The 24085-nt window shown below is 34.7% G+C and overlaps 2 protein-coding genes across 13 annotated transcripts in view; both read left to right on the top strand.

Annotated features, from left to right (window-relative positions):
- The window catches only part of RABGAP1L (RAB GTPase activating protein 1 like), an 815258-nt gene that overhangs the window by 268813 nt on the left and 522360 nt on the right, over positions 1–24085 (top strand). The window contains exon 1 of one of the 12 annotated variants that reach the window (XM_063710712.1): positions 1905–1993. The exons of the other annotated variants lie outside the window; for them this stretch is intronic. The gene's annotated coding sequence lies outside the window, so the exon portion shown is untranslated. Of the gene's footprint in view, positions 1–1904; positions 1994–24085 lie in introns of those variants that run through there. 12 annotated transcript variants of the gene reach the window in all.
- GPR52 (G protein-coupled receptor 52) lies at positions 1912–18979 on the top strand. The gene is made up of 2 exons (XM_004027930.5): positions 1912–1993; positions 3074–18979. The coding sequence occupies exon 2, from the start codon at positions 3323–3325 to the stop codon at positions 4406–4408; it is 1086 nt and encodes a 361-aa protein (XP_004027979.1). The 5' UTR covers positions 1912–1993; positions 3074–3322; the 3' UTR covers positions 4409–18979.

The following is a 24085-nucleotide window of genomic DNA, read 5'->3' as shown; positions in this document are numbered from 1 at the left end:
CATTCCTACCAGCATTGTATAAATGTTCCCTTTTTTCCACCACCTTGCCAACATCTGTAATTTTTTCACTTTTAAATAACCATTCTGACTGATGTGAGATGGTATCTCATTGTGGTTTTGATTTGCGACTTTTAGTCTTAAGAATAATAATAACCTATTTTGGTCCCATTTTCACAAGTCTGTAATTATAGGCAAGTTATACTTACTATCTCTAGTATCTGCTTTCTTCATTTGGAAAATGATAATGATGATACCTACTTCATAGAGTTTTAAGATTTTTATAAAGGAAAAGTATATAATGCACACAGCACAATGCTTGGCATATAGAAGATACTCAACAAATGTTAGTTATCTTTCATTTTTATCTTAATTTTCCTGGTGTATTTTAATTCTGACATAATTTGTAAATTAGTTCTAAGTCACTTTTAAGAAAAGTGCTGATCCCCTAAGAAGTTTAAAATAGTGAATGTTTGTCTGTAGTAAGTCAGAATAATCAGAAATGTTTTTAATGTCCATCAAATATTTGATTAAATTAATTTGCATTGTTCTAATTTAGGTATGTGTAGCTCAAGCACTTAGAACAAATTTCTTTGACCATTTGACCTTTTTTTCATATTAGGATAAAAAGTGGATAAACAATGTTTTTATTCTAATTTCTATGCTCTTTTGAGATCATATTTGACCTTCAGTATTGCTCTGAATAGATTTTGGTACAGTAGTGTTAGTTCTATTGCTTTGTTTGTACAGTTAAATACATCAAACTCAGCAATTTTTTGTGGGGATGATGGGGATTGGAGAGATTAGTAAATGATTTCTAAGTTCTGTTAATTAAAATGTAACTATATATTTTAGAGAGAAGTTAGTAGTCATATCACTTTAGTTCATGAAGACTTGGCAAATTTTTAATAATTAATAAGTTTTTTCTGCCAATGAGCATTAGATTACTGCTGACTTTTTAGTGTCATAGTACTTTGTGGTAGTTTCTTTACAGGGTTTACAGGAGTATGGGCAGTTTATTTTTTCTGTCTTGTCCATACGAAATAATCTTTACAAATGCTATAAGGAGAATACCTTGAGAAGTTCATAAATGCCTTAATATATTATAAAGATCGGTCAGTTCCATTGTCTTCTTTTGTCAGTCTTGATCGGAGCTTGCCGAGTAAGTCTATAAGCCTGCATGTGCCTGGCAACTGTTACCTAGTGACAGTTTCAGCTGCAGTAGCCATTGGCTGTGCTGTTGATTGGGGCAGGAGGGCCGAGTCACCTTTCTGATGGTGAGTTTTTCTGCATCAGCCCAGGATAAGGAGGAGGAGTAGGGCTTGGGCTCAGGTGGAGGCATTGATGCTGAGAGATTGTGAAGAATATACTGACAGCATCCTTGTAGCTGCATCACAGTAAATCGGACTTCTGAATCAAGCAGCCCAGCCTAGCAGCTGATAAGAGTGAATGTAGGTGAGAAGCATTACCTTATTCCTGTAACAAGAGAACTATTTTGTGATAATTGAAACTAGGAATGTACAAGAAGAAATATCCTATGGCTATTATAAAAGAAGAAGGACTTGCCTGAATGACTTGGTGGTGCACCAGAAAATAACTTTCAGAAGAATGCTTTCTGTTAAGCTGCTGCATTGTTCCTGGAGGAAATGTTATTTCTAATGCATGTTATTTCTTCAAAAGATAGGATAACAAAGAATGACAGGAGACTCTCTGAAATGACTTCACTTTTAAAAAATACTTTGGCAAATATTAACCTGATATCAAAATGACCTTGGAAGCATTTTGGATGGATTCTATCCTGGCAGCCTTGCAATATTTCAAACTCTAGGATTTAAACTTCATCTTGATACTTTAGAGGTATTTTAAAATAAGACTATCTTGCAACCTACCTAATGGCCCCTGTGTTAATTGAGCACTTGCTCAAAATAGAATACAGAAATAGAAGAGGCATTTTTTAACATATGGCTGCTACATAACTGCAAATGTAATAAACAAGGTAATTTTCCACTTTCAGAAGATATAGTTGAAGTAATGATTTAATGTGTTAAATCATCTACTGGAAATAGAAAAGGTATAGCAACATAGAACATTAAGCCTATTAGAAATACCTAAGTAATAAATAATGGCAGCATTTCTGGTCAAATAAGCTCGGAGTATATTGGAAAGTTTTATTGTCTAACTTTATATTTACATATATATGTGAGATATGGGTATACAGTTGCAAAGGTGAGAAATAACTGTGAGCTACATGTTTTATTATCATGCTCCATTATAAGGAAGGTGGTATATGAAATAACAAATGTTATTTTAAGTTATAGATGCCAAATTAATAGCAAAAATAATTTCATTTTGAAAAGGAAGAGGTATAAGTTACGTTGCTGTTAGTACCACCAGTAACTGTAATGGACTAAAACTGTTTTCATCTAAATGCTTTAAAAATGCATGCAGAATTAAAACTTCAGAAGTTTATTACATTTTGCCAGGTGTTAATTCGTTAATTCATTGTATATTCTCTTTTCTATTGGAAAATACTTTTTTCTCATGAGAGTTACAGGGCAATCTGGAGTCTGTTTGTTACCTCTATTCTGCCCATGTAGAGATGAATCTTTTCAAATTAACTTTGATAGAGTTGTTTTTCTTAGATTTTAGAAAAATGAGAAATAGGTTATAAATTTGACCCCCCAACATCAATCCCTGAACTAAGCCCAAAGACACTCTTTGCCACAATGAACTTTTTCTTAGCTTTTCAACCAAATTTGAGATGTTAAATTATTTAAAATCTAAAATATGAATGCATTTTTCATCATAGATAAAGCAGGAAGCCTGAGACAGTTTCAGAGTTTTTCTTTTCTCATTCTTTCCAGTTGCTCCCTAAGAAACTGCCTCTCTTAGGAGAACAGCCCACAGAAGCTTTTCTTCCTTTGGCAATTCATTTTTTTTCTTTTTACAGATTTAATTTTTCATAGTGCAAGATAATAAGAAGTCTATTTTCTCTAGAAGTGCCTTATGTCTGCGAAAAGTTCTTTGAGGGCACCAGAGGAAACTAATTAGTGACCTCTTTTCACCTCCTTTCTAGCTTATCCCCTTCTCTCCACCCCTTACCGTCCCCCCCCAACCCCCCCGCCCGAAAGCTGAGGTGTGTCACTGCTGAACTGAGGCTGGTGAAGAGACTTGAGCACTCTCTGGGACTCTCAGCTGTGACAGAAGCACTGACACTGTCTACTGAAGCAGGTTCTGAAACACTCATGTGCGGTGTTTAACAGATGCTGGGCAGGGCATCTGCTTGCTGTAGCCAAGTCTGCAGGTATCTTTAAATTTCCAAGCCATGAATGAATCCAGGTGGACTGAATGGAGGATCCTGAACATGAGCAGTGGCATTGTGAATGTGTCCGAGCGTCACTCCTGCCCACTTGGATTTGGCCACTACAGTGTGGTGGATGTCTGCATCTTCGAGACAGTGGTTATTGTGTTGCTGACATTTCTGATCATTGCTGGGAATCTAACAGTTATCTTTGTCTTTCATTGTGCTCCACTGTTACATCATTATACTACCAGCTATTTCATTCAGACGATGGCATATGCTGATCTTTTCGTTGGAGTTAGCTGCTTGGTTCCTACTCTGTCACTTCTCCACTACTCCACAGGTGTCCACGAGTCATTGACTTGCCAGGTTTTTGGATATATCATCTCAGTTCTAAAAAGTGTTTCTATGGCATGTCTTGCTTGCATCAGTGTGGATCGTTATCTTGCAATAACCAAGCCTCTTTCCTACAATCAACTGGTCACCCCTTGTCGCTTGAGAATTTGCATTATTTTGATCTGGATCTACTCCTGCCTAATTTTCTTGCCTTCCTTTTTTGGCTGGGGGAAACCTGGTTACCATGGTGACATTTTTGAATGGTGTGCCACCTCTTGGCTCACCAGTGCCTATTTTACTGGCTTTATTGTTTGTTTACTTTATGCTCCTGCTGCCTTTGTTGTCTGCTTCACTTACTTCCACATTTTCAAAATTTGCCGTCAGCACACCAAAGAGATAAATGACCGAAGAGCCCGATTCCCTAGTCATGAGGTAGATTCTTCCAGAGAGACTGGACACAGCCCTGACCGTCGCTACGCCATGGTTTTGTTTAGGATAACCAGTGTATTTTATATGCTGTGGCTCCCCTATATAATTTACTTTCTTCTAGAAAGCTCCCGGGTCTTGGACAATCCAACTCTGTCCTTCTTAACAACCTGGCTTGCAATAAGTAATAGTTTTTGTAACTGTGTAATATACAGCCTCTCCAACAGTGTTTTCCGGCTAGGCCTCCGAAGACTGTCTGAGACAATGTGCACATCCTGTATGTGTGTGAAGGATCAGGAAGCACAAGAACCCAAACCTAGGAAACGGGCTAATTCTTGCTCCATTTGAAGAGAGCTACATAGTAAATCAAATGTAATCTGACAGTGGTTTTGGATCATATTCTAGATTCATCTGGAAATTTGCCATCAGAGAAATATTTACTTGAATAGTTGACTGTAAAATGAAGTATGAGACTAAAGGTTTCTCTTTTTTTTTCTTTTTCATGGAAGAAACTAAAGGGAAGGATGTATAGAGGGTTAGCTCATGAAATAATTATAGCATGTGAGTATTAGTGTGCAGTAATAGGAAAAATTAAGCACTGAGATGAAAAAGAATATCTCAAATCTTCTGCAGGACGTGAGCAAGCCCCTCGGCTCGGCATTTCTGTCTTTCTGTCTGACTGTACCCTGCCTCTGTCTTTCTCATTTTGTCTATGTTTCTCTCACTCTTTGTGGAAGTTATTACTTACATAAACTGCCCTTTGTAGAAAAGTGCTACATATTATATATGTGGTAAAGTATAATCTTTTGCATCAAAGTGTACCTTTAATCACACTAATCTATAATCCATAAGTGATCTCTTCATGGAGGATGCACAGTAAGCATTGCATTTTATTATTTGCCAAACAACCCCTTTGCTTGTGTTTTTATAATCTTCTCTGCAGCACAGTTTTTCTGCTACAAACAAATAGAAACAGTATTTTTGTTTCTTCTGGGTAAAATGACATTTGTTTTTCCCTGGTTTTCTAACAGTCTCCTGTTTTTTTTTTGTCTCTTTTTCTTGATCTGCATCCATTGGTACCTTACTTTAGAAGTGTCTTAGCTATTGAAAGAATCTACTGTATAGAGCATCCATGATGTTAAATAATGTATTTCTTCCAGCAAAGCAATCTGGTAGCTTATTAAATATTTTTAATGGCTTTTGGAAACATTTTTATCTGGTTCCTTTTAAATTAGTTCATGTGCTTAAAAGTGATGTCTTTTTTTTGCTATAGTAAAGCTTTGTTTTTCTTTAAGAAAACTCACTAGTAATTGTAATGCAGATGCAGGATACTCACCCAGCAGTGAGGTATTACTCTTAAGGGTACTTAGAATGCCCTTTTTAAAAATAAATAAATAAAATAAAACATGAATCTTTTTTGTGTTAGGTCTACGATAGCTTACTGTTGTGTCCACTAGTCAGTCATTTGTGTGATATGCGTTTGCACATATTATATTTTTCACAGCAAAGAAAATGTAAATTATGTTATCTGTGCCTAACGTTTTCTTAGCAAAATATATAGATCAATGTTGTTTAAGTTGTCAACATTGGAAAAAGTATATACAAAAACTTATTTTAAGAGAAAAATACTTTTGTGTAATTGTTATTTAGATATTTATATTAGACAAAGCTGCATTTTTAGTGCCGCTGAGAATATAATATACTTAATTATCAAATACAGGTAAGAGCTGACAGTATTTTCTTTTGTAATGATCTGTTTTCAAATGCAGAGATTAACTTATTTTTTTGCGTGCTACATGGGATTGTGTGATAAATTGTCAGGGGTTTAGATGTAGCAAAGTAGCATTTGGGGAATTAGTGAAGCAGGTATGAGCAGTAAAACATCTAAGTATTACTTTTTTACCATAAGTTTCTTGCCTGAAAGATATTTTAAAATTTATATCAAACTACTGAGTATTTTTCTTCTCAGCATTTTTGATTTCTTTGTTTTATGAAATGCATTTAATAAAATGTGCCTATGACTCTTCAAATTAGAAGCCAACCATGTTTGCACCCTGGTGGTTTGGCTTCAAAGGTCTTTTAGTAGAAATGTTGTCATTTTATTGAGGTTGTTCTGAACCCCTGTATATTTTTAAACATGTAAGAAAGATTTAAAATAAAGAATAATATTCTATATATCAAAATGAGACTTCGCCTCAGATTAATAAAATGCTTAGGACAAGAGTTTAGTTTTTTGGGAATCAAAATATAATTGTTTTATACTTCTGTAGCTTGGGTTTATATTTATTCTTGTCCCCTGTTTGCCAGTGGCATCTTGGTTTAAATGTGCCTTTTAAATTCAGACCAGTTCAAGGAAAACAGAAAGTTCAAGGAAGTGTACTGCTAACATTTCAGATATCACATATAAGACTTCTAAATTATACATATTATTTGGGAATCGTATTTTTATTTCTTTAAGGTATAAATATAGTTAGAAAGGACCCAGTGGATTCTGTGTACAGAAAGCCTGAGGCCATGCTTACTGTATTTTCCCCTTCTGGCTTTTCCCCATAGTAATTAATAACAATTATATGCCAGGCTCACTGTTCACTTTTACATGTGTTATACCTTAAATCCTCACTACAGCCTTTTGAGATAATAGTTATTATTTCCACTCCAGAGATAAGGAAACGAAAGAAAAATGATTATTCGTCAGTTAACTAGTCAATGGCAGAGGTTCCCGCCCATCCAGTAGGCCTGGGCCAAAGCCTGCCTGCTTCACCGGTAGGCTGCACTGCTTTCATTTCAAAAGCCTTTAAATTTTTGTACCTCTGTCTGTACCTTTTCCCTACAATATTTCTCTGAGTTTTATTTATTTTTTTCTCATCGTAAGTCTTTTGCTTGAGTTCTTTTCTTGTCTTGTGATATCTTTTTCTTTGATCTTAAAAGTTTCTTTTATTAAAACAGCAATCTGATAAGCTCAAACTTACCAGTTTAGTCTGTAATCAAACTGAAATTGTTGATATTACTTTGGTTTACTTTTGTTATTTCCCTTGAATACCTTTTTGAAATCTCTATCAATTTCTTTTTGGAAAAAAATTGTTTTGAAGAGGAAGAGTGAAAAGAGAGGCTTTATCATAGGCTGAAAGAGGCTGAATGAGGCAAATTCTAAGTTTATTTATTTACTATAGTATTTTATATACAACTCTAGGACAAACCACTTAACTTCCTTTTGTCATATTTTAATGTGTTTGTATAATAAGCTAATCCTTATTTTGAAACCTCTCTTTTTAGGTAATGTGTTTTAAGAATAGGAAGCATAACCATTTTTCTCATCATTATATTGTATTTTGTGGTAATTATCCAGTTTGGCTATAAAAGACAGCCAAAAAACAATGCATTCTGTATTCTTTTTCCTAAGTGTTCTATTATTTGCATAGTTGTTTCTAGAGTTATAGAGTGTTGGAAAGCTTCATAATTTACACTATTAGTATATGAAACTTGGGCTGAGATCCAGGCCCTCATAAACTGCTTGGCCTTAGGTAAGATACCAAATGCTCCAAAACCTTAGTTTTGGCATTGATTAAAAAATCTTAAGTCAGAGACTTGTAGCTCTCTGTTTAGCTGAATTTGAGGACTAAATGAAATTTTGTAGTCTGTGTGCCCAGCATAGCTCCTGGCACATAAAAAGTGTTCAGAATATGGTAGCTGCTGTTTTTGTTTTGTTTTGTTTGTTTGTTTGTTTGTTTGTTTTGAGGCGGAGTCTTGCTCTGTTGCCCAGGCTGGAGTGCAGTGGCACTATCTCGGCTCACTGCAAGCTCCACATCCTGGGTTCATGTCATTCTCCTGCCTCAGCCTCCTAAGTAGCTGGGACTACAGGCAGCTGCCACCACGCCTGGCTAATTTTTTGTATTTTTAGTAGAGCTGGGGTTTCGCAGAGTTAGTCAGGATGGTCTTGATCTCCTGACCTCGTGATCTGCCTGCCTTGGCCTCCTGAAGTGCTGGGATTACAGGTGTGAGCCACAGCACCCAGCCGGTAGCTGCTGTTTTGTTATCTTTGTGGGTGCCATATTTATTAACATCACAACTTAAAGGTCACTAATCCCAATTCAAACAGGAATAAACCATTGAGCTTTAGGGTTTTCTAAGATAGCATTTCTTTTTGCAATCTATTTAAATTCAAATTTTGGGGTTAAACTCAGATATTTCAAGTATATTTCTGAAAGCTCATTTCCCAGGAATAGTTATTCATGAAGACATCGTTTGAGATTAAAGATATCCAGCAAGCGGATGTTGTGATGAGACAGGCATGATTCTGAGGTTAACCTACCTCTTACTTTATTACACTAAATATGCTTAAACATTTTATTCTCACTAGGGAAGTAATAATAGGAAGGATTGTCCAGGGATGTCTTGTCATTTGTCTTTGCACTTTAATTTTCCTCATTTATTAAAATGGGATTTGAAGTATTTTGTCATACATCTATTTCTTGGGAGAAACAATGATTAATAAGCTGATTTGCTCCATAGATAACATAAATTATGTGAATTTAAAGATAAATGAAGTTGCCTTAAAGGACCTTTCCTCTTTTTCTCCCCACGCTAGAAGGTAATCATTAGATGTGAAAAAGATACAATTACATAATAAGTAGATAAAAAAGATTTAGATGTGAGAAATCTGCTGGTATAACATTCTGAGCATAGATAGCATCATGTATGTGTAGGTAGGGCCATTTTGGTACATAGGAGCATGTATGTGTTACTCAGTCAGTGCTATACTCTGACGTGTAGGTTCCAAAAGATGCTCTTTTCCTTGGGCAGAAATTAACTTTATTTTAGATTAAGAGGGATATGTAGAAAGTGGTAATCCTGTAACCAAATACATAGATATTGAGGAAAACAAAATGGCTAGAATGGAGAAAACAGTTCTTATTTTATGATTTCTCATAAATGGAAGTTTGATTCAGTGCTAGTCTTGCTCTGTATTTTAAAATATTCGTAACTTTTTTCAATAGTAAAAGTGTTTTTTTAAAATATTAACATGATGTCATTAAGGTTTTTCTTCATGACTATTTTGTTTTAATTTTTTACAGTGAGCATTGGTAAAAATTTCTTTTATAATCAGAAAAATTAATATTTGGTTAAAAAGAATGCTGAAGGCTGGGCGTGGTGGCTCACACCCGTAATCCCAGCACTTTGGGAGGCTGAGGTGGGCAGATCACGAAGTCAGGAGATCAAAGCCATCCCGGCCAAAATGGTGAAATCCTGTCTCTACTAAAAATACAAAAATTAGCTGGGTATGGTGACATGCACCTGTAGTCCCAGCCACTCGGGAGGCTGAGGCAGGAGAATTGCTTGAACCCAGGAGGCGGAGGTTGCAGTGAGCTGAGATCGCACCACTGCACTCCAGCCTGGTGACAGAGTGAGGCTCCATTTCAAAAAAAAAAGAAGAAGAAAGCGGAATATTTAAAAAATATTTTAACATTTCACAAAACAGCTTATGTTGATACTACAAATAACACTATCCAATAATGTCTCAATATTGTCTTATAAAGATAGGTTATATGGTTTTTCTGAGTTCTGTAATTTTTGTTATTTCAGGTAGATTTTTACGATAAACTTGACAACCTTCTACTTGCAATAGTAGATGTTCTTGACTTATTTTTGCTTTAATGTAAACAGTTTGAGGTATTACTTGATGAATCTGAAATGGATCTCAATCACTGTAGGATTTTTTTTTTTTTTTTTTTAGACAGAGTCTCGCTCTGTTGCCCAGGCTGGAGGGCAGTGGTGCTATCTCCGCTCACTGCAAGCTCGCCTCCCGGGTTCACGCCATTCTCCTGTCTCAGCCTCCTGAGTAGCTGAGACTACAGGCGCCCGCCACCACTCCCAGCTAATTTTTTGTGTTTTTAGTAGAGACTGGGTTCCACCTTATTAGTCAGGATGGTCTCGATCTCCTGACCTCCTCGAGTTCTACCCGCCTCAGCCTTCCAAAGTGCTGGGATGACAGGCATGAGCGACCGCCCTGGCCCACTGTAGGATTTTTAAATGCATCATTCATGGCACCTTTCTGCATTTTTCACATCTTTAAACAACAAAAAGATGGCCCTGCGTTAGGAAATAGGCTGCAGCTGGTACGTTACCTGCATTTCCTACATAGGCAGAATTCTCCAAAGAACATATTTATAATTTTTTAATGGTAACTTTCATTCTGCTTTTATATATGACTTTCTACAAAGGTGAAGAAAATAACAGTAATAAATTTAGCAGGAGTCTGTTATGTCTGATAAATATTTAACATGAAAGGCACATATCACCACCTTCATTATAGTAAATGGAGCCAAATTAGTTTTTGAGATTCTAAAATTCTAAGGTTTAAGGTGATAAATATCAAGAAACGTAGTACATAATAGTAGAATTCATGAATGAAAATAATTTGCAAAAATTTGAAAACTTCCAAAAAGGATACTTTATACAAAAGAAATACGTATCATTGACTTAAACATTTGACCCCAGTTTTATTTTATTTTCTACTTAAGCAATTGTAAATAAGGTTGATGCCAGTTAAAAATGGCAAAATATGTATTATAAAGTCAATTATTTTAATTGCAAGGCACAAACAAGGTACAGAGTTGTATGACCTGTTCTTTAAATTTTTTAATTTATTTTTGAATAAAATGTGGACTGTAGCAAGAGATGTGCAGTAATTTTGTCTGAGATTATACATGACACAAAGAATGTTTATGTACATACTCTGTAAAGTATAGCTTTAAGATGTTTACTTATGTTCTTAATAGAGTTCTAAGTTTAATATAATTATTAGTAGATGGCATATTTTTATAGAAATAACATCTTCACAATTATTCATTTACTTTTTCAGGAATTTTATAATTAAAAATGCTAAATTGGTAAGAAATTATTGGAAAACACTGCAAGTTGAAATTTGGAAACACTTATAACGCTTTTGAACATATATCATGCTCTTGACATTATAAACGAGGTCTATTCTAAAAGCTTCTGTGAGTAAACACTATCTCATTTCACATATAGGAATCTGAGATAAGATTTTTAAGTGACCCTAACAAGATCATGTCGTTTGACAAAGATACTACTGACCACGTGTCTTGTGTGACAATAATATTGCCTGTGATAAAGTTCTTGAATAATGTATTTGTAGATGGCTGGTAATAGAGTGACCTGATATTTCTTTCTTGAGAAGAAAATGAAGACTTAGTTATTTGATATAGAAGAAATTCTATGTGAAATTTTTTCTTTTAATTTGTGACATAGGAAAAATTATTTTAAAATTAACTTTATGTTGGAGGTGTGATTTTTGAGATCATAGAAATTTTTAATCAGATGTATTATCAGCCTTGATCAGTGTTTTAATATTTCTTTAAACAGTTTTTTATCCATAGAGGGTAATAAAAAATTGACCTCTCCTTTTGAAAACACAGCAGTCATCTACTGAATATATTGAGATATGTAGAATAAATTGAAACAGTGTTTGCTGTGTATTCTAAACACTATAACCTTAATGATGAAGACATCAAAATCACATTATATTCATGTACCTACTTTTGGAAAGTACTAATTTCATAGTCATGTACTTTACGTTTTGAATTTTTTTTTTGTAATAGATTTGCAATGTTGTTGAGTCATCATCGGTTGGATTTTTCTCAATCATTATGATGGACAAGATTTTGATGTTTCAGGCTATAGTGCTTTTGTATGTTTGTAATCTATAAAATATCAGTCGGAATCAGTGATTAGTTTGAATTAGTGATATATTAAATAAAACCTTTTAAATAAGTAATTCAGTTTTATTTCAATGAAATAAATATAGTTACAGAAAAATTAAAGGAACTCAAATTAGGCAAACACAAAATTGCCTTGTAAGTGTCCTTAGAGGAAATCTTTCTTTAAGTCGTTTCTACTGTCTGTATCAGTTGAATAAAAATGAGTTCCACTGAGTTATTTGAAAAGTTTATTCTCTTAAATATGTAAAATTTCCATAACAATTTATGCTACTTATTTAAAGAGTTTGTAGGATGAATCATTGCAAAGTCCAAATTTGGATTTAATCTGAATTAACCAGATATTTTTGCATTTCAAATCTATAAATTAGGTCAATAAATATTGATTATGCTATGTTAAGGGCATAAATTCTGGTTCTATAATAGTCCTGGACTCTTAAGAGTAACTCATTGAATTGTGTGAATCCAATAAGCAGGAAAATTAATTTCTAGAATTTGAGGGAGAGATTGCAGAAAAGTCATAGGAACTATGCAATACATTGTAGCATTAGAGGGATTAACGCATTTTAGAATATGAATTGGCTTCAATATTTAGCCATGTGTTTGGATGCTATAGTTCTAAAGGATACCACAGGATATTTGAGAAGTTATTGAAGTGAAAGGAGAGAAAATGTTCAACGTTCAGATTAGTACAAAAGTGTTGTGGGGAGAATACACAATAACTTTGGAATGCAGTGTAAGAAAAAGAAAATATTCTTTATGTGGATTATATCTGATTAGAGTAAAATCATCACTTTAGGTATAAATTATAAGCTTTGAGATTAGGACAAGAATATTAACATGGGTAGAAGTAGCTTGAGGGATTGCACATAGGACATGTTCTACCAACTGCATCATCTTTTGTTTTTTTTTTTTTTTTTGAGATGGAGTCTTGCTTTGTCACCCAGGCTGGAGAGTGATCACCAGAATGTCACCCAGGCAGTGGAGTGATCTTGGCTCACTGCAATGTCCTCCTCCCAGGTTCAAGTGATTCTCCTGCCTCAGCCTCCCAAGTAGCTGGGACTACAGGTGTGTGCCACCACGCCTAGCTAATTTTTGTATTTGTAGTAGAGACAGGGTTTGACCATGTTGGCCAGGCTGGTCTCAAACTCCTGAACTCAAGTGATCCACCTTCCCTGGTCTTCCAGTGATGGGACTACAGGTGTGAGCCACCATGCCTTGCTTTAGGCATCTTCTTAGACCACTTTTTCTAGAGTTGTTTTCCTAATATTTGTCTTGTGATTACAAGTGAATGTCACTATATGCAGGTTATTATGACAGGCAGGTTTTAACTTCTCTGTCAGTCAAGTTAATCATATGATGTAGGCCTAATATTTTTTGAATAATAGAATCACTCATTCTTTCATTTAAGTATTTATCAGTTTGCTATTGTGTGCCAGGGACTATTCTTAATTCTGTGTAAGATAAGGAGATTTCTAAGTAAAACAGATTTTCAGTTCTCCAAGAGCACTTAGACTACAAGGGGCTATATGGACTTTATATGGATAACTATAGGGCAAGATAGGAGCTGACAAATTACAGTCCACTGACTATTGTAGATAGAATTTTACTGGACCATAGCAGCACTCATTCATTTATATATTACCCATGGGTGCTTTTGTGCTACAATGGTAGAGAGTAGTTGTCATGGAAATGTTATGTTCTACAAAGCCTAAATATTTACTTTACAGAAAAAAATTTTTCAGAAAAAAATTTACAGAAAAAAATTTGCTGATGCCTGGTATGAGACATTATAATGCCCTTTGTATGCTACTCACAATAGAATGTTGTGCTTTTATGTTTGGTAAAGGATCTCGTACGAAGGAGTGATTTCAACCTGATTCAGTCAGGCATCAGGAAAATTTCTAGCATATGAATAAAAACCTAGATATTGATTCCCCTGTATGATTCCAGTGGTTTTTCAACTATATACCTGTCTGTAAATGAAACACAGATCTACTTTTTCTAATTAGTTCTTACTATTATATAGTTAATCTACATTACTTATATTTAGATTTTTCCTACTCAGGTGAAGTTCTTTGCGTATCAAACTTAGTGTCTAGTTTCTTTATTTAACTACTAATATAACATAATCGTATTTTACCTTTAAGCATGGAGTCAGTAATAATTAACATTGGATGTAGTCTTCAAACTTCAGAAGCATTTATTAAACTTCTCATCAATAAATGATAATCTCATAGTCTAAAAGAGTTAATTTACTTATAAGTAAGCATGCCTCTTTTGTAGTACTCCAATAGGCAGTAAAACAAAAAACTAAAAAACAGAAGATATAGCTGTATAAGAGTTAAATTTACATGCAACTCTAAAACATATATGACTTAAGAGAATTTATAATTCAACACCAATGTATGACATTATTAATAGGCTCTTGGTAATATATAAGTTAGAAAATAAATGGTTATAGTCATACACTTAGCTAAGATGTATTGCAGTGCTAGGAGTTTTATGTTTTTTGTCATTGTCAACTAATGAATGAAAATACAAAGCAATTTTAAAGAGCCACAATTTATATTTACACAAAATTAAGCCATTTTAAAAATCTTGATGATTCAGTTAATCACAGGTATTTGATACATTATTTAATAATATTTGCTTTGGCAGTACTATTGTTTTAAACTATTAATAATCCATTGGGAAGTTTTGGTTTTCTTCAAGTTTAGTAAATCAGTAAGAAAATGAATAAATGATCTTGATGTTTTTCTTGAAAATACAGTTCACGGAGTCTGTTAGAATAAAAGGAAACACTTACACAGTTGTCCCTCATTATCTGTGTGGGATTGGTTCCGGGATGCCCCAAGGTTACCAAAATCCACAGATGCTTAAGTCCCTTTTATAAAATCGCATACTATAACCTACACACACCCTCCCATATACTTTAAATTATCTCTGAGTTACTTACAATATCTAATACAATGTAAATGCAATATAATTAGTTGTATTGTTTAGGGAATAGTGACAAGAAATGTACAAATACATTTCAAGTACATATACAAGTCTGTATGTGTTGAACACAGATGCGACCATCCATTTTTTTCCCCTGAATATTTTCAAGCAGTGGTTGGTTGAATCGATGGATGTGAACCCTATGAATATGGAGGACTGACTGTATATGCTTTTATGCTTTCAGTACTGTTTAAAGTCACTGAGATAGTGGAGCCATCATTAGAACCCATATAGTCAGAGTGAATACCTTAATAATGTTTATTGTATGTTTTCCCAAACAAATGAATAGAATAATTTTATGTAAAATTGTGTATTAAAAGATTGTAAATGGTCAGGTTTCCATTAGTTTGATTTTGAGAGAAAGATTTCAGAGAATCATTAGGTCCTTCTGCCTTTTTCAGACCAGTCAGTGGACTGAAGGGTCTTAAGAAAAGACCTCAGGGATTTCTTATAGAGATAATTTGAGGGACAAGGTATATTGTTTCCACTTTTTTATATACCCACCAGCTTGCCCTTCCATAATTGGCACCTTTTAATTTCTGACAATGTTGTAAAAGGATGAGTTATAACAAATCATTATTAACTTATCTCAAATGTTTCTAATTCTCATCCCTTTCACATAATTAACTTCCTTTTTTTCTCCTCATTCATTTTAGTTATTTTTATTTTTAATTGTCAAACAAATAGTTGCTCATAAAGGAAATTTAGGGAATGTTTAAAATGATAAAAAAGAGACTAAATTATGCATAGTTCTCTACCCAAATATAATTAGGTGGGATGATAACGACTGTTGATTTTGGTTTTCTTTTCTTCCATTTCCCCCCTATGGATTAGGGCTTTTTCTAAAGGATTTTTAAATATGGGTATTTAAAACTTAAACATTTTTCCATATTATTGCATATTGTTTATGAACATTTTTATAAATAAGGCTTTTCCACATTTAGTATTATTTTCTTACAATTTTTAAGGAAGAAATACTGAAGCAAACAGTATGAAGGTATTTTAAGATTATTTATGTATATTGCCAAATTGGTTTCCCAAAGGAGTGATCCAGTTTATCTTCACACTAATAATGTATCAAACTATGATGATTCATTGCAAACTTGCTAGCAGCAATTCTACATTAATAAATAAATTAAAGGAATTTGATTTTTTACTTATTTCTTCCCAGCCCCTATAGGGAATTTGTTTAGTTCTTTGCAATTTTTTTTCTTCCCTACACTAAAACAGATAGATAGGTAGGTAGGTGGGTAGGTAGGCAGATGGATGGATGGATGGATGGATGAATTAGGATGGATCTGCTGAGCCTCATTTAAACCAAATTGTCTCAAATTCTTTATTTCAGAAGTCTTTAAGCTCAGATAATCTTCTCACTATTGTTATCTCACAATTTACTCTGTGCTACTGCTGCTTTGTTGTTTAAGAACACTGAATTCTGTCAGTGCTGTTCTCCCATTATTACTGCTATCTTCAGCATTGTCTATTTCATTGTATCTTGTGTGTGCCACACAGCCACCTAGATATTGCGTTTGAGAAAGGTTTCGAAATTTTTTTCTATTGTATTCTTCTGCCTTTGTTGCAGTGATAATCTCTACTGGCCTTTCAAGGTAGGGGAGGATATGTTCCTAAGCAGAAAATTTTGAGGCCTGTGTCCTTGAAGAGTTTGTGAACTTCAAGATTTCAGTAGTTAAGCACTGACCCCAGGCCTGGTATTGATACTTAGGATTTCCCTAACCTGCAGAACCATGGGAATAATATCCATAGTGGTAGAGCTGTGGTAAGCAAATCAGCTTTTACATTAGAAAAGTCACACCTGGTGTGGTTGTCTAACAAGCAAGCATGCTTGCAGGTCTGTACTGTTTCTCTTCTTTATGTCTTTTACATCTCTCTGGTTCCTCAGAGTGCTTTGTATATAGTGGCTACTCAATTATTTGTTGAGCCGAGTACAGAGTGCTCTCTGTATAGTAAGTCATCTATTTCTTGAGCCGAATTGAATTTAATTGTCAGAGTTAACAGTATTTCTTAGGTCTCTTCCAGTAGTTCTTTCACCTCCAGCTCATTTGAGGGTATGGTTGGACTGAAGATTACTTCAAGATTATTTTCCCCAGTGCCTTGTAGTTACCAAGTGGGGAAGCTATGGAAAAGAATATTTTAGGAGAGTTGAATGATGATTTAATATACCTATCATTTAATATAGCTTCCCACTTTAATTGAATTTTTCCTTCCAAAATTGACATTCAGTGGACTTATAGGCTCTTTTTGAATATGCGTCTTAAAGGGGGGTGAATACACTTTGGGGTAGCTCAGGTTTTTTCCATAATGTTTGTTTATATTCAGCTGAAATGAATATATTTTTGGCTTATTCCCATTGTGATTATATAGGAAGAATGAGAATTTTTGTTTTACCCAAGAACCTTCTGTATACCTTAGTAAAAGCATTGTTTCTGTCCAGGCTTCTCTTGGTCTTGAACCATTCTTGTAAAATATGGTTTTGAAGCTCATCACCAACTTTTCCTTGACTATGCTCTAATAATACTTCTTTTAATGGTGCTCAGGGCTGAATAAAATGTTACGTGTGTGATATGACTAGTAACAGATGAGAGCGAGACTATCATTTTCCCTTGGTTTATAAACTATTCTGCTATTTATTCAGGCCAGAAATAAATTACATATTTTGGTAGTTATAGTTTATCCTTTAATATATCAAGTTTGTTTTCAATAAATCTATACATCTATTTTACACCTGCTTAATTTATATTCCTTCTCCATATATGTACAATGGTTTTTTAAAACAAATTTTACATTGTTATCTCCCTTCAACTTCATCTTGTTAGAGTTGGCTCAGTTTTTCCAGCATTTCTGAAACCTTTGTTCCATTTCTAATACAGTCATTAAACTTTTGACTTCTGCAAATGTGATATACATTTTTTTTCAACTTTTATTGTAGGTTCAGGGGCTATATGTGCAAGTTTATTACTTGGGGAAATTTCAAGACACTGAGCTTTGGGGTAGGAATGATCTCATCACCGAGGTAGTGAGCATAGTACCCAATAGGTAGTTTTTCAACCCTCATCCCCTTCCCTCCTCCCTCTAGTGGTCCCCAGTGTCTGTTGTTCCAATCTTTATATTCACATGTACCAATGTTTAGCTCTCTCTTATAAGTGAAAACATGTGATGTTTGGTTTTCTGCTCCTGAGTTAATTTGCTTAGGATAATGGCCTCTACCTACATCTGAGAACAGGAACAGATGCTTCTCAAAAATTCTCAAAAGAAGACATTTATGCAGCCAACAGACACATGAAAAAATGCTCACCATCACTGGCCATCAGAGAAATGCAAATCAAAACCACAATGAGATACCATCTCACACCAGTTAGAATGGCAGTCATTAAAAAGTCAGGAAACAATAGGTGCTGGAGAGGATATGGAGAAACAGGAACACTTTTACACTGTTGGTGGGACTGTAAACTAGTTCAACCATTGTGGAAGTCAGTGTGGTGATTCCTCAGGGATCTAGAACTAGAAATACCATTTGACCCAGCCATCTCATTACTGGGTATATACCCAAAGGACTATAAATCATGCTGCTATAAAGACACATGCACACGTATGTTTATTGCAGCACTATTCACAATAGCAAAGACTTGGAACCAACCCAAATGTCCAACAATGATAGACTGGATTAAGAAAATGTGGCACATATACACCATGGAATACTATGCAGCCATAAAAAATGGTGAGTTCATGTCCTTTATAGGGACATGGATGAAATTGGAAATCATCATTCTCAGTAAACTATCGCAAAAACAAAAAACCAAACACCGCATGTTCTCACTCATAGGTGGGAATTGAACAATGAGAACACATGGACACAGGAAGGGGAACATCACACTCTGGGGACTGTTGTGGGGTGTGGGGAGGGGGAAGGGATAGCATTAGGAGATATACCTAATGCTAAATGACGAGTTAATGGGTGCAGCACACCAACATGGCACATGTATACATATGTAACTAACCTGTACATTGTGCACATGTACCCTAAAACTTAAAGTATAATAATAATAAAATAAAAAAGAAGACATATGTGTGGCCAACAAAGATATGAAAAAAATAACTCAACATCACTTAGCATTAGAGAAATGCAAATCAAAACCACAATGAGATACCATCTCACACCAGTCAGAGTGGCTATTACTAAAAAGTAAAAAAAAAATAATAATAATAACAGATGTTGGTGAGGTTGCAGAGAAAAGGGAACACTTATATACTGTTAGTGCTTATTTTATAACATCTAATTTGATATAATCCAGATATTTGGATTTGTCAGATGAGAATAATTTATTTTCTAAGCTTATACTACATATTGGATTACAAATTTTTTAAAGGCCTTCTGTTTACCCATTTGGGAACCAAAGTATAATTTAATATATGATTATTTGATAGCATTTACTATGAGAAATGTTACCATTTGTATTCCATAACTACACTTAAAATATGGAAAGATTTTAATACAGATACCTTTAGCATTTGGGACATATTTTGCAGAGAGATTTTCAAGAATGCCTTTTAGTGGAGATTTGTGAAATGAAAGATAGTAAACCTTTGGGGTTTAGTGCAGTTCTGCCCAAGGACAAATGAATGAATGGATGACTTTTCAAAGTAATCCTTACAGAGTTATAATTTGTGATGCTTTCCCCATCCTTAATTAATTGTTCTCTTTAACTACTTTCACAGAAAGCCCATCTACTCTCAGGAATTAAACTATCATCCTTTTGCCAAGTATTCCAAAATAGAACTCTTCAAATCTGGCCTTGTACCTTTTCTCCAGGAGCATATACTATGCTGCCTTCAATGAGCGTTCTTATTCTGGGTTTTTCATAAAAATTGAAACCTGAACAATTTCAAAGGAAAATCATTATTACCATTTCTTATTCCTTACACTGCTCATCTCTTTTTTTGTTGTTGTTTTGTTAATGTCATTAGTACCACTGCCTTCTTATATTTCCACTTTATAGCCCTGTCTGTTTAATAAATGTTAATTGAAAAAAAGACTATCTGGATTTTTTCTTCTACCTTAATCACTCTTTCATTTAGAATCCAGTTTATACACTTCATTCTTCACTGTCTTTTAAGATTCTTTCTCTGGGTAACCAGATCACTTTTTTTTTTTGCTTCTTCCATAGAAAGATTACCTTCTTTTTTTGAATCTTTATGTATAGTTTTATTATATTCTGTATGTGCTTTGAATGATAGGCACTTTAGGTTAACTGATAACTTATGGATACAGCCTCCTACCATGGCTAAAATTCCTTTCGTAACTAGCAAGGTAGCCTCTTCAATTATAAAGTTCTGTGACTTAGAAAATACTTCCTAATTAATGAGCCCCAAAATCTTCCTATTGATCCTATTGACATAGGATCAAATGTCCACCATTTGATCCCATGTCATATCTCTGTGGAAACACAGAAATAAGTCTCCCTTTATGATGTAGCTCTTCTGGCACATGAAAACTACTGTTATATCTGCCTTCTCTTCTCAGATTAAACATCTTTATTTCTTTAACACATTGCTAATTCATTCATTCAGCAAATATTTATTGAGCATTTTTTTTGAGGCGGAGTCTCGCTCTGTCACCCAGGCTGGAGTGCAATGGTGTGATCTCAGCTCACTGTGACCTCCGCCTCCCGGGTTTGAGCAATTCTCCTGCCTCAGCCTCCAGAGTAGCTGGGACTACTGGTGTGTGCCACCATGCCCGGCTAATTTTTGTACTTTTAGTAGGCTCTGGGTTTCACCACATTGGCCAGGCTGGTTTCGAACTGCTGACCTCAGGCGATCCACTCACTTCGGCCTCCGAAAGTGCTGGGATTACAGGCATGAGCCACCATGCCCGGCCTATTGAGCGTCTTTTATGTGCAAGTCATTGTTTAGGTATTTGGAATCTGGTGAACAGGAATGATAAACTCTTTTTTCATAGAGCTTACATCCAAATAGAGATAAAAAGTATTCTAGATTAAGATGCCAGCAAGTAAAAAAAATAAGATAATTTCAGATTATGATTAATGCCATGAAAAGAATAGAACAGGACGTCAGGATAGAGAAGTGATAGAGATGGGAGGCAGCTTCTCCATGAACTTTGGTTTACAAATATCTCATCATTTTGGTTGCCTTCCACCACAACAACATGCATGGATTTGGCACTTTTAACATTTGATCTTATGGTGAAAGACTTCTGATCTGCTAATGTCCTCTGTGTACCTAGGGAAGTATGGAGTTTCTTAGTTATGTGGGAGATGAAGCTGTCTGAACTACATCAGTGAGGGAACTATTAAAGAAGGAGACACAAAAATTTAGACCTTTTGCAGTTATTGTTAGCCGCATTATTCTCTTGCTCAGTGTGCTCTTCTTACAGTGGGATGAGTAGTTGCCATATTTGGACAATGTGCTTCCCTTAGTGCAGCTCCACATGTAATCAGCTGTTCCAACAACAGGTCACCTTAGCTTTGTAGTGAACTTATTTAGGTCTAGATCTCACCTGTTTGGAACTTGGAAAATCAGTTTATTGAACATAGTTGCAGGGCTTTGCAGTTATTCCTTACTTACTCAGCACTTCCTTCTACTTCAATGTGATCTTTTCTAATGTTTTTAATAGATTTAGAAAGCTTACGTTCCCTGTTGTCTTTAAAGGTAGCAAAAATGATGTAAACAGAAGAGTACCTAGGCAAAACTTAGTAAAAAGCTTTCTTCTAAATTGATTTCTCTTTATTTAATTAGCACATTTTGAGTAAGGCCATAGGTCTACCTCAGACTGTACCTGAACCTGTTAATATCTAGTTCCCATTTTTTTCCCTTTTGTTTCAAATATTTTATAAAATGTTTGCTAAAGACAGTGAAGCATAGGCTGGGCATGGTGGCTCACGCCTGTAATCCCAGCACTTTAGGAGGCTGAGGCGGGTGGATCGCTTGAGGTCAGGAGTTTGAGACCAGCCTGGGCAACATGGTGAAACCCTGTCTCTACTAAAAATACAAAAACTAGCCAGGCGTGGTGGCACACCTTTGTAATCCCAGCTACTCAGGAGGCTGAGGTAGGAGAATTGCTTTAATCTGGAAGGCGGAGGCTGCAGTGAGCCAAGATCACGCCACTGCACTCTAGTCTGGGCGAGAGAGCGAGACTTTATCCGCCCCCCCAAAAAAGAGAGAGTGAAGCATAATGGTTTAGCCTGCCCTCTAGAGTCAAACTGAAATTTTTTATTCATCACTTGTTACCTGTGTAATACTGGGCATGTTACCTAACCTCTCTGACCGTTGGTTTCCTAATAATTGTATTGGCTTTATAGGGATATGTGAAATAATGATATATAAATCATCCCTCACAATATCTGGCATATAGAAAAGTCCAATAAATGTTAGCAGTAGCAGCTGTAGTCATTGTTGTTCCTGGCCCACAGAAATTAAATATAGTCTATTTTGGGCTTTCCAGATCTAAAAACCCTTTAAATGCATGTGCACACACACAAATATATACACAGCTAGTTTTCTGCCATTTATTCTTAGGGATGGACACAGTAAAAACATCTTTATTTTTTAAATCTTATATGCCATCTGTCTAGAATTTTACTAGATGAAGCATCAATGTTACCATCTCTGAAATCCATATGTTCTTATTGAAAGCTTAAAATTTGTCTTCTCTGTAGTCATTTATCATCTTTTCAGGGGTCTACAGTTTCTCAAAGATTAATAATACTACCAGATCTTCTAGTAGCTACTTTGATATTTCTTTGTTTGAGCCTAGTTAAAAAAAAAAAAAAGACATGGGTATGAGAGGCTGAAAATAAAGTTGAGAATTGCCTGGGTATTTCACTTAGCCATGATTCTCAGGTCTTTGTTAGACAAAGAGTAAAATTATCTATACTAGGGAAGAGAAATAACGTTTCTACTAAATAAATGTAAAAGTAACCACTAATAAATACTAAATAACAGAGCTACTGTCTGACAAGTATTGTAAATATATATTCATGTTATATAATATGTTTAATACTTTTAGCAACTCCTTTTCATAGGTGAGAAAATTGAGCATCAGTATTTAAGTATCTTGGTTATCAGACTTCTACTAAGTGGCAGAATCTATAGAATTTGAATCCAGCTTTGTCTGACACCAAAACCATATCCTTTCTACCTAATATATGCTACCTCCCCTACTATTTGGCAGTTAACATTATACTGACATGTATATTAAACTGAAACTATATAAAGAGAAGCTAATAAAGGCTTTTTTGCTATAGAAGATACTTCTAGAGTCAGAGAATTGATGAGGATCCATGAGTAAACTCCATGAGCAAATTTCCCTCAATAGGAAAACGTTAGCATTTTAGAAATATTATAAAATCATGAAATCTTAGGGTTGGAAGAAACCTTCTTGATTATAAGTTTTGTTTTCTGGCCACATAGCAATTATATATGGGATTATATTATAAAGAATTAATTTTATTATTGCTGTATCTGTAATATTTTGAGACTTAAGATAAATTGTTGCTTTTGTTTACTTATTTATTTACCTTATTTACTTCTTTATACCACTTTGTATTTTAACAGTTTCTTTTATATTGTATAGTCTAATGGTTACACAAACATTTGTGTGTAACCATTAGGATAAACAAATAGAGATTTCAGAATTCTTCCACATGTAAGAGATGCCCTAGTGCTCTAATTTATAATAGAGGGATTGTTATGGCTTATACTGAAATACTAGAAGAGAGTTTTGCTTGCAAGACGTGTATACAAATAGGCTGATTTCATATTAAATAATTCTGCTTTATTATAATAATTCATCCTGATCATTGTTCAATAATGGATTCACATTCTACCTTGGTTTTGTGATTGTGCTGGTGTTGTAGTATAAATTATAGTTATTATGCACTTCAAATTTAAATGTTATTGATAAGTAAAATTAAACACTTTCCATATGACAGCGTGGGCAGGTATTTTTGTGTAGTATGAAACAGTGAATTTCAAATAGTAGTTAATTTCTTAAACTAATATTGAGCATTATATCCCTAAAGATAAAAAAGTTTAAACCCAGAGAAGAAATCATAGACACTACATCTATATCTACCTCTTTCTCTCTCTCTCTCTCTCTCTCTCTCTCTCTGTAAAATCATTCCAGTTTCTTCTGCTTAGAACAGTAAGTTCCATGGGGCAGGGACTTTGTCACTTTCCCCACTGTGTTTCTACCATCTAGTGCAGGATGCCGTACATGGTAGATGTTCAGTAAATATTTGGGGGCAGACTG

Source organism: Gorilla gorilla, chromosome 1 (genome assembly GCF_029281585.2).
Source record: "Gorilla gorilla gorilla isolate KB3781 chromosome 1, NHGRI_mGorGor1-v2.1_pri, whole genome shotgun sequence".
Lineage (NCBI taxonomy): Eukaryota > Metazoa > Chordata > Mammalia > Primates > Hominidae > Gorilla > Gorilla gorilla.
The sequence above is the reverse complement of the archived record's forward strand: the minus strand, read 5'-3'. Positions and strand labels throughout refer to the sequence as shown.

Excerpts from the sequence above, each read along its gene's own strand:
- GPR52 (XM_004027930.5), top strand. The coding sequence starts at position 3,323 with ATGAATGAATCCAGGTGGACTGAATGGAGGATCCTGAACATGAGCAGT.